Below are 11434 nucleotides of genomic sequence, written 5' to 3'. Positions count from 1 at the left end.
ATTTTCAAACACAAGGGGAGTAAATGGTTTGGCACTACACTACTAAATCAGTAAATAGCCCATGATACTGCCATATTCCTACAGCTTCTTGAAGAATGGAAGGCTGTACAAGTTGGGATAGCTCAGTTGGTAGAGCATGAGACTTCAGGGTTTTGCCCCATTGGGCAAAAGATTCCTGCATTCCAGGGGGCTGGACTAGATGACCCTTGTGGTCCCTTCCAACTCTACAATTCTATGATTCTACTAAGGCTGTGGGCCTCTGATTCATTATCTGGCAATGCAAGAACTGGCCCATATCCAGGGTCATTATCTGTGTACTTCTTCTAAAGCCTTTTAGCGGCAGCTGCTCATTATTTCTCAGAAATTCATTCAAGAGTTAAAACGCTTGCCCACTGCTACTTCAAAGGAATTAAACTCTGGACAATGTGAAGTCTGTTTGTTAAATTATTTTATTTTGCCAGCTATTTTAAGAACGGCTTACTGCATAAACACAGTTCCAAATAATCCCAGCAATGAATGGACTGGTACAATTACAAAACTGATGTTCAAATATTTACAGGACCTTTCGCCTCCATTTTCCAGTTTGCATATAGAAGGGGTAACTAAAAAAACCACATTCAGGATTCTATTCATACTCGTTAACTTGAGTACACCCTAGATTATTTTCATCTTGGAGATATGCTGTGCTTACTGGTGATCAACTTGTTCTGCAGCAGCATCCGCCCCTTTCTCAGCAAAGTAACAAACTTATAAGCTTGGCCTTTTCTCCCCCCAGCCACTCTAGCCTGAGAGAGTTACTTTAATGCCAGCTTTTCATCATTCAACAGGAACAAATGAGGATAATGCTGCTATATTGGCAGTTCTGGACTGGCGTTCCAATTAGTGCTCAAAAAGGATTGATCTCTTCAGGCCAACGCCAGCCCTAACTGGGCCACCTTCCTATGATGCGCTTGTGGTAGTGGTACCTATGTTTCATAATGCCTTAAAACGAGTAACACGCTGGAAAATGAAGGCAGGACTATGCTGGGCGATTTACAGCAATATCTTGGGCAGAGAGAAAATCAGAGTTCTCTGTACATTCTTTGTGGAGGCACCACACCAGTGTCTGGCCCACTCCCGTCATGCTGATCACGCGATAACCACGCTTCTCCAGCTTGTCCAAGACGATCCGAGGGGCATCGTGCACATAGTATTCCCAGCTGTTGTAAACAAGATGTGGAAACAATGAGAAGATGCAGTTTCCCAAATAACTTTAGCTGAACTGTAACCGCCACTTGGGGAAGGCTACCAAATTCCATCAAGGTTCTGACTGCACAACCTAAACCTAGAAAGTAACTGGACGTGTAAAGTGGTGCGGATCAGGGTTATGCCCACGGCTTTGCCATCCCAATTTTTTGGAAGACTTAGGACAGGGTTGGGAAACCTCAGGCCTTGGGACCAAAGGTAGTTCTTTCCAGCTCCTCCTTGCCTGGAAAGGGGTTAGTTTAACCTCTGATTTGCTAGTAGTAGACCCCATACAGACCAATCACACTATCCAGATCAGGGGTAGGCAACCTAAGGCCCGGGGGCCGGATGCGGCCCAACTGCCTTCTCAATCCGGCCTGTGGACGGTCCAGGAATCAGCGTGTTTTTACATGAGTAGAATGTGCCCTTTTATTTAAAATGCATCTCTGGGTTATTTGTGGGGCATAGGAATTCATTCATATTTTTTCTTCAAAATATAGTCTGGCGCACCACATGGTCTGAGAGACAGTGGACCGGCCCACGGCTGAAGAAGGTTGCTGACCCCTTGATCTAGAGCAGCTTTATCCAACCTGGTGCCCTTCAGATGTTTTGGACTACAACTCCCATCAGCTCTTGCCAACTTGGGTATTGGGTGATCTAGATAGGATTAGCATGAAGCTTACACACTTCATGGCAGAGTGATGTCAAAACCAATTGTAAATGCAAGTTTGGAGTTGAACTTGGCTGTGGAATCTTCAGCATATCTTTTCTTTTTTTCAGTTCAGGGATCACTTATAGAAACATTAAAATGCCCATTGAAGAATGAGGAAATAGGAAGGACGACCTACAACTTGGGAATCTAACTGATAAGAAGAAATTAACAAGGGAATCCAAATCGACTCTGCTCTTGATACATCCCAACTAATAAAGGATAATTAACATCGCCGAAACATTTTAGACATTTCTGTGGGTCCTTGCCACATATTTTGGGCTAGATGAGAGGTCGTCTTGCTCCGTGGGGAAATCCATGGCTGTGTATGACCCAGATTCAAGCCACACAATCTCCATTTATTTAGGTACTTTCTTGTTAACTACATTTGTAATCCCAGCTGATGCATGCTTGTTTTAAGATTTCCAGGCTTACTCCAAAATACTTTTTTCAATTAAAAAGCCATCCACTTGCATCTTTAAAACAGGGGTGGGGAACGTGTGATTTTCCAGTTCCGGCTGAACCAGAACGCCCATCATCCCTCAACATTGACCATTCTGGCTGGAGCTAGAATCCAACGATATCTGGAGAGCCTCAGGTTCCCTACATCTGCTTTAAAACTAACAGGAATTATTTTACTGAAATAGTGGATTACCTGCATAATCATTTAGTGCAACTGGATTTTTAATACAGTTAAAAGCTACTTAGTTAGAACACTTTAAGTGTTGTAGATATGCCCTTCACAAGTCGTTTACAACTTGAAGAGCGCCATAATTGCTTAGAAAAGCAATCTTCCCTTAGTATGGCTCAATCTCTGCCTTGATAGTTTAATAGGCCTCCCTTGGTTGTGTTCCTACTTGGTTCTCTGAACTGATCCCTCTGACTTAACCTTCCTGGAATGCAGGTTTTCACACCCACAGCAAAGATGCCAAGTATAGCCCTACATTCCACCAAGGCAGGTTTGTTTGTTTTTTTGTTTTTGTTTTTCCCCTTCTTCCTCCTCTTCAATTACAAAAGGGAGGAGGCAAGCTACGCAGCTTTTCGCCGTGGCAACGGAGACAGGAAAAGCATCCACTGACTAAACATTGATTGCATCCTAGAAATGGATGGGGTAAGAATTAGAACTTGCAATGTTTGGAGACACGTCAGCCAGAGACAAATACAAAAGTTGACATGAGGGAGTGACACTTCTCACAGCAAGCCCTAGAGCAGGGAAAGGCCATGTGCTGCCCTCCAGTTGTTCTGGATTACAAACCCCATCATCCTTGACCATTGGCCCTGCCTTCTGGGGCTGATGGGAGTTGCAATTCACAAATTCTGGAGGGCACCATGTTGACTATATCCAATCTAAAACAAGATCTCAGGTAGGATTCCTCTCGCATCAAGGTTTTTAATGCTTGATGTTTTGTGTTTTTAGATATGCTGAAAGCTGCCCAGAGTAGCTGGGCAGACCCAGCCAGATGGGCGGGGTATGAATAATAAAGTTCTTGTTGTTGTTGCTGTTGTTGTATGAATAATAAAGTAGTTGTTGTTGTTACATCCCACCACATAGTTGCCACACACCTGCTGGAAATGAACAAGGACACTTCTCTGGTGAGCACAAGAACTCAGTGGCAGGAGGGGGCTTGACCTAGGGACAGTCTCAAGGGTCAAAAAGAGGCCTCGAGGGCCACACTCATCACCCAAGGCTTAAAGGTCCTCACTCTTTCTTGAAGGCACTTGCAGGAAGGCAGCTGATCAGAATTCTAGGGGGCCTCTCAAGACAAGCTGGTGCTTCCAACAAATGCCATTTTCCAGCAATGCAATTTTACACATTAAATCACTTTTTCTCTGCTAGTAAAATAGTTGCTTTCATGTATAAACTGTACGATCAGGGAATATGACAATGGTAAGGGAAAGAGCAGAAAACATCATTAAGAGTGCATTGTGGTTTTAAGAAGGGCATGATTATAAATGACAGGGGGGAAATGCTAGTTCTTCTTCACCATTTCTTAGTTCTTATCTCTGAGGTAAATGTTCATGTGGGAGAAAAATGTTCCTTAATTTTCCTCTTCTTCAAATCTGAAATACTTGTTTGTTTCAAGAGATTTTCAGTCTCACCTTATAGTTATGAAAGAATAAAGTATCACCTTCAAAACTGTGTGTTTAAATCGTAATTACAGGGTTCTGTATTGTGGGGGGGCCTTCCACAAGTATAGGAGGCTTCCTGCTTCAGATGTTCACTCTCCAGCATTGGAGGGCGACAGGAACAGTGATGGTGGGCCAAAGCTTTGGGTGCTCTTCATCACACAATGCTACTTGTGGAGGAGATTATAACACCTGAAAAGGGCTTCTGACATAACTGAGAGAATGTCAAAGGAACACCAGACTGAAAACAGACTGAGGACAGGAAGGGGACAATATGCACAAGGCAGAAGTTGAACTTATGATGAGGAAGTGGTAGAACATTTACTCTGCATGCAGAATGTCCCAGGTAGGTCTGGGAAAGAGCTCCATCTTAAATCCTGGACAGCTGCTGCCAGTCAGTGCAGGCAATATAGAGCTAGATGGACCAGTGGTCTGACTCAGTGCAAGGCAGCTTCCTATATATTTAGGGGCTGAAGCAAGAAGAAAGTTCTGCAAGGGACAGTGGCTGGAACACTCCTCCTGAAATTTCTCAGCATGAGTGGGCCTTCATTTTTATTTTATTTTTTTACTGTTGTTCCAACCCTACTCTGGCATTAAGCCCTGACACGATGTTTACTGCATGAGAGGAAGAGTGGGGCCACACTTGCTGGTCACAACCCCATTGCCCTGCCCTCCATGCATTGAGTGGAAGGGTCTAAAGCAGAGAGCCTGACCTGCGAGTGTACAAGTATACAGCAGGCTTCTTGCTTCAGATTTTCCCCTCCCTAATGTATGGATAGCAGAGGCGGGGCCAGCAGGGGACGAGATGGAAGGGGTGGATCCAGCAACCCCAGCTAGGCCTGAAGAGGACTCTCTTCATTTACTTTGGATTGAAGTCCAGGAAACATCTCAGCAGCAAGGTGGAGTGTTCCATCAATCCTAAAGAATACACAGAGTTTTCACAGAGCTGAATGATGAAGGTGACCAGCAGGGCACAGTTTGGCCATAGATGAGGTGTGAGGAAATGTTTTTAACCACTTAGATCAGGGGTAGCCAACATGGTGCCCTCCACATGTTGACATAAAATGTAGACACTGAGTTAGTAATGGACCATAGCTGTCAACTCTTCCCTTTTCTTGCGAGGAATCCTATTTGGCATAAGGGAATTTCCCTTTAAAAAAGGGAAACGTTGACAGATATGTAATGGACTTTTCACTGTGCCTCTGAATGTTTAGATTCCAATTCACATATGAACATATAAAAAACTGCCTTACACTGTATGAGTCAAACCACTGGTCTATTGAACTCAGTATTGCCTAAAAACTAAACTGAAGTCTGGTTCTCATATTCACTTGGCTTATCTACACTTGTTACTTTATTTTTGTTTCATTTAGACTAGCAACTGGATGTGTGGACTGAAATCCACTGAAAACCCTTGGGTTTGAGAGGTGATAGAAACATCTTGCCTGCAGTGCTGTAGCTGTGATGGCCTATTCACACATGGAAGGCACTATTTGATACCGCAGGCATCCCGTGATGAACACAAAGACATGTGAATTGCCCATAAGTATTGTATTTGCAGTGCACATGCAAAATCAAAAGGCGAAAGCCACGTTATACTATCAAAATCTCTGACTGGTTAACCAAAGGATGGAGAAGCCAAAAGATGGGAGATCAAATACCCACAGAAATACTTACAAATGGTTCCCCAGCATGTTTCTTTTCGTGGCCCCAAGGTATTGCATCAGGTTTGGGTCAGAATGCTCATCACCAACCATGGTGGGCCCAACCTCCTGCAGGGAGAAATACCCAGTTTCATTACTGAAAATCGTATTAGGATCAGGACATTCATTCAGTCAATCTAGCAAGAGTGTCTAATCCATCTAATCCAAGGGTCAGGAACTTGTGGCCATCCTGATGTTGACTGATTACTCTTATTTTTTCCTTATTCCAATGACAATTTTATTTATAGTGACTTAGAGCCTTTTATGCTGTTCAATACATGGCCCAGGAAGGTGGACACAGCAGGCATGCAAAACGAAACATTCTGCTAGAGCTCCTCCTGCAGGCTGAACAAGGGACACCAGAATTTCCATATGCATCGTTTATCCTGCCAAGTTAGTTATTATGCTAAAATTCAGATTAACTAGAGAGAAGAGAAATGCAGTGAAGGGTTAGAAGAATAGCTGTTTAAACAGTTATGCTACTTAGAGGCACTTAGGAAGCTGAACCAGCCTTAGCTGCAACCAAGATCACTAGCCACACTTTTCACTAGCCTGCCTGCCCAAACTTACAAGTCGTATCAACCTATAAGGGGAGCAGGGAGAGAGGCAGAGGGCACTTCCACTTCTTTCCACAGAAGAAGAAGAAGAAGAAGAAGAAGAAGAAGAAGCAGCAGCAGCAGCAGCGGCAGTGGCAGCATCTTTGACTAATTGCCTGGAGCCACTTCCTACTCACCACAAGCTAGATGTGAACCATTTGAATGCTTGCAAAATCTTACTTAGATCTCAAAGGAGCCACTTTGCAGTTGCAAATATACTGCTTTAAAATGTTCAGACAACGGAGTCTCAAAATATGCTAAGAAGCAACCTGCCTTTTACCCCAAAGCATCAAGATGCTTGCCAAACATTAGGCACAATGGCTGTGCCTGATGTAAACGACAAAGAGGCTGCAATGCTAAAAGGGTCCACTGTGTGACCAGACCACGGTTCAGGAAAGGGAAAGAAGAAAACAGTGCAACTGCCACAGCTTATGGTATTCAGAAACCACGAAGGAGCTCTTTCGCGCTCACTGTGGCATGCACAAGAGAACACCACAGCCAAATGACCTCGCAAACCCTCTTGTCCAGCAGAAAACATATTCAGTGCAACAGCGTTTCCTGGGCAATTTGTCCAGGAAATGACTTGGCATTCCAGCTTTATAAGCCCTTTGAGTAAAGGGACCAAGTGCTGCAGGAACTGGCCAATGAGCTTTGTACATCCCTGGACTGTATTTGGGAAAGAGAAACTTGCACTGTTTGAAATGGCTGTAGGCAGACAACAAAATGTTGTCACCCTATGGTTTCCCCCCTCTTTATTCATATTAGTTAATGGTCTAGCCGGTGTTCTAAAGCTGCTCAAAATTTGCTCCCCTTTCATTTCCTACAAAATATGCATTCCAAATAAAAAAAGTCAGCCTCCTATAGAAAGCTAGAATTTATTCATACTGAGGGTGTAACCCTAAACAAATTCATTTGAGAGCAAGTCACCCTGAACTCAACTTACTTCTGAGTAAACAGTAGGATTGTGCTGTTTATTGCTTAAGCAAATGTGTGATATGTTGGTGGCAAGGGAAAAATACTGTAGGTATAAAAAGGAGAATTTCTAGATGCCAAGATCCAAGTCTGGGGCAAGTGCTCATTGGTGAGAGAACCCCAGCAGAGTTTTAACATCACAAAATATGCAGCAAAGTAAAGCATGGAAATATAGGCTGCTAGACCTTTAAATTATCCCCCTGTAAATTAAAAAAAACAAAAACTTTTTCCTCATCATAGAAAAAGACCACACATTTGGTCAGTTAAAAAATGGTTTACTTACAAACTCTGCAAAGATCATATTCATGTGCTTTTCCACACAGCATTCAGAAGAAGTTGCAGGCAGTAAACCTGACTTAGTTACAGTGGTAAAAGTTCCTAAATTATTTGTATAGGAATTCAAGAAAGGCTTGTTAAAGCCATGCGGTCTGAGCTTCGAGCAACCAAGGTAGGCTGACAGAAACAAAGTCTTGATTACCTAGTCCCACCCAAGGTGGGCTAAGCCTTGCAAGACAGCTTACTCTATGGTCTTAATCCCTTCATGCATAAATTAGACCTAAGCATGTAGGTTATTTGAGGCTGGTTATCCCACAGGATCCACTACAGATTTCTTAAAACTTTTTTTTTTAATGAGCTGCAATGTAGAGTGTACCACACAGAGACACAAGGGAGCAAAGGTGAAACTTGATAGAGCTTTTCATAACAAATGAGGGCAAGAATATCCATTTGTGTATCAGAGAGGAACTGGACTTTTTAACTTTTATTCGATCTTGAAAGCACAATTGTGCAACTCCATTTGATTCACTATGCACTGCGACACACTGCCTTTGTGTTTACAGATCAAAATGACTGGAAGTTTCTTCCACGTTGCCCTTTGCCACTCTTCACTCAGTTTCCAGTTGTTTTGTAACTCCATTTCTTTCCTTTGCTAACATTCAATACACCTAGCCCATGCAGCTTGATACTCTGGCTGGCAGGCAGAGGCCCCTGCAATGAATATAATGGGACTCTGCTAGAGTCTCTACCCAGCAAGAACAGAGCAATACATCTGCACAGTTCCTGCCCCCCTTTGCCCGAAGTCACTTAGGTTGAGATTAGCACATCAAAAAAGCTAGACTCAAAGTGCTTCCCGACAGTCACTATTTTGCAGAAGGGATTTCCCTGTATCAGGAGGTTTTTAATGTCTGATGTTTTATTATGTTTTTATATGTGCTGGAATCCACCCAAGAGTGGCTGGGGAAACCCAGTCAGATGGGTGGGGTATTATTATTATTATTATTATTATTATTATTATTATTATTTTATTAAAGCATGTATCAGAGATTTAGGTTGGTGCAATGCAACAAATTCACTTCTTAACACACTTTTCGCAGCTCAAAAAGCGACAGGGAAATGTAGGATAAATGACTGATTAATGGGAAGGCAAGCAAATCAAGATGAATGCTCATAGTCATACAACCACCCTATAAGCAAATCAGAGCGACCGCTCAACCAAGACTGGTCACAGTTTAATCACTACATAAGCTTTCTGCAGGTGGAGGGAACTCTATGAGGGTCTGGTGCAGCAGCAGAGCCAAACTTAGGAGTAAGGGGCGGCTCCAGCCCTGCGTGCTTAGTAAAGCGGAAAAGAACTGATATATGTGCCACCATATACAAAGCTGTCGGTATTCTGAGATTCCACAAAAGCACAGAGTACAAAAGGTGGCACTGGGACCAGAAATTCAGCTTTACAGTTTTCCTTTCCTTTCCCTTAGCCTTTTAACTCAAGCTTCTAGTCCTTATGGGCAAAAATAAATTGGGATGTGTGGGGGCAGTGCTCAGCAAAGGCCAAGTGACATTTTCAGTTGGCTAGGTAGGAGATGCGGCTTCCATGCCCAGCCTCATCCCTTCCATGCCCAGCACAATCCGATAAATATCCACTCAGAAGTAAGTTTAATGATGCATGATCTCAGATGTGTTTAGGATTCCAGCCTAAATTATGGGAAAGAGTGAGTGAATATGCCTAATTTGCATTATGTACACAAGTCGCAAACAATGGGAGTTACCATGGCGTGGAATCTTTCCACTGTATTTTACAGACAGAGCAGTGCTGAAATAATATCACAGGGTATGCAATATCACAGTGTTTTCCAATCTTCTGCATGCAAAGCATAAGCATTACTACTTAGCTCTGGTCCTTTTCCTGGGGTTTGCGTCACATTACATTTTTAAGTGTGCAGATGTGCAGGTAAAATATAATGCATCAAGCAGCTTTAAATGTGCTCATTTGGTTCCATCTAGGAATATACATATACACATACAAATCACCAAGCACATAAATACATATATACATATATGCCTGCATATACACATACTGTACATACATATATATGCCCCTCTCACAGGTCTGTTTTGAGGATAGAAAGAAGGAGCACCATATATGCTGTTTTGAACTCCTAGGAGAAAAGCTACAATATACAAAATAGTAGCCTTCTACCATTTTTTGTAGGATGAGCTAGTGTAGTACAGTAGCTAACAGTCTAATATAGGAATCAGGAATTCCTTGGTTCAAAACTTACCTCAGGCATGAAAATAGATAATATTAACCTAACCACTTTCTTTGAGCTGCAGCCTCCCATCTACAATATGCGAGTAATAAAACTGCCCTACCTTGTGGAGCTGTCGTAAGAATAACAACAATAATGTACCGATTTGAATACTAAAATCTTCTACATAAGCAAGCAGTATTAATCATTCACATGTAACAGAACTTCTGGCAGCATTGTCTAAATTTACATCAGACTCAAGCTGTTTGTCATGCAAAGCTACAACATACATTATTGGACTTCAGTCCGTTATTTTTGTCAAGGAGACAAAAAGTAAGCGTTATCAGTTTGTAATCTAGTACATACAAACTGTGTTATCATGCAATACAGAATCACTGGTTGCTTCCTCAGCCTGAATAAGAGCAACTTTTAGCATCAAAAGGGCAAATTTGTCACCCGTCTGATACACTGGGATATATCCACAGTAGGGTCATGTTAACAGACAGACCACCCTCGGGACCATCGCTCGGCGGAAGGAGCCACCTGTCGAGCATCCGTTGAGAACTGCTGCACTAAGTTACCTGGACACTTTAGCAGGTGGCATCCCTGAAAAAGGAAGACAACCAGAAAACAGCCAGGTATGTTTCGATCCATGCCGAGATCACAAAGCCACCCTGGGGGGGTTTGCCAATGACACCGCCACCAGCCCTAAACAGCACAGAAAGAAACAGCCCCATCGGGATCCGAAAATACTTATGCACGCTCAGGGGCCAAAGCAAGAAACAAGGGCCGGCCGCTGTTTTATAGCCGGGAAGCAGCGGCACCTCCTGCAAGGCAAATGGGATCAACTCCGTCTCGCGCCCCGTCTCTGCAAGCGGACACGGGCGGGCAGCAACCCGTTCGGGGCCGCCCCTCGCCTTCCTGGGCATGGGCACCGACGGGCTCCTGCTCAGCACCATCCCGGCAAGCCCACCTAGAGCTCCCCCCGAGCTGCTCACCATGCGGATCTGCGTACTGATGAGGACGTACGGCATGATGCCCCGCCGCGAAGCGCTGCCCTCAAGGTGGCCGCCGCTCCCGCACGCCCCGCTTTTGCAGCGCAGCGCCCACGTGACATCCTGCCACTCCGCGGCCACGCCCTCGCTCCGAGGAGCCAATCGGCGAGCGGGCTGCGGCGCTAGAACGCGAATTGCTTGGCCTCGGGCGGCTTAAGGGGCGCGCGGCGGCGTTCGGTAGCTTTTGAGCTCGGAACTGGACTGCCAGGGGGTCGCGTGAGGGGGGGGGAGAACCTCTCGTCTGCACCCTGCTGCGTTGCATACACGGGTGGGTCGCCCCACAGCCACAAGGCTCCGCGGGGCAGAGGCTTCCTTCCCCACCGCCTTGAACTCCTCCGCGTCGAAAGCCGTGCACCGCCACCAACCCCCTCATCTGCTTCTCCCTTCAAGGCGTTTCTGTCGCCGCAGACGGACAAGAGGTTGGTGGGGCGGTGCCCCATATGCCCTCATAGACCAGCCTCCGTCGGCCCCCCCTCTGTGAAATATACGGCATGATACACCTGCCGATCTTTCAGTTCACGTC

General features: G+C 44.5%; 1 protein-coding gene across 1 annotated transcript; it reads right to left on the bottom strand.

Annotated features, from left to right (window-relative positions):
* Positions 1–431: 431 nt before the first annotated feature.
* On the bottom strand, positions 432–11002 carry GCHFR (GTP cyclohydrolase I feedback regulator). The gene is made up of 3 exons (XM_028722940.2): positions 10855–11002; positions 5738–5832; positions 432–1199 (listed from the first exon to the last, which is right to left on the bottom strand). The coding sequence occupies exons 1-3, from the start codon at positions 10888–10890 to the stop codon at positions 1019–1021; spliced, it is 312 nt and encodes a 103-aa protein (XP_028578773.1). The 5' UTR covers positions 10891–11002; the 3' UTR covers positions 432–1018.
* Positions 11003–11434: the final 432 nt, after the last annotated feature.

The sequence above is a fragment of the Podarcis muralis genome, chromosome 1, assembly GCF_964188315.1.
Source record: "Podarcis muralis chromosome 1, rPodMur119.hap1.1, whole genome shotgun sequence".
Taxonomy (NCBI): Eukaryota; Metazoa; Chordata; class Lepidosauria; order Squamata; family Lacertidae; genus Podarcis; species Podarcis muralis.
This window is presented reverse-complemented; position numbering and strand designations above follow the sequence as displayed.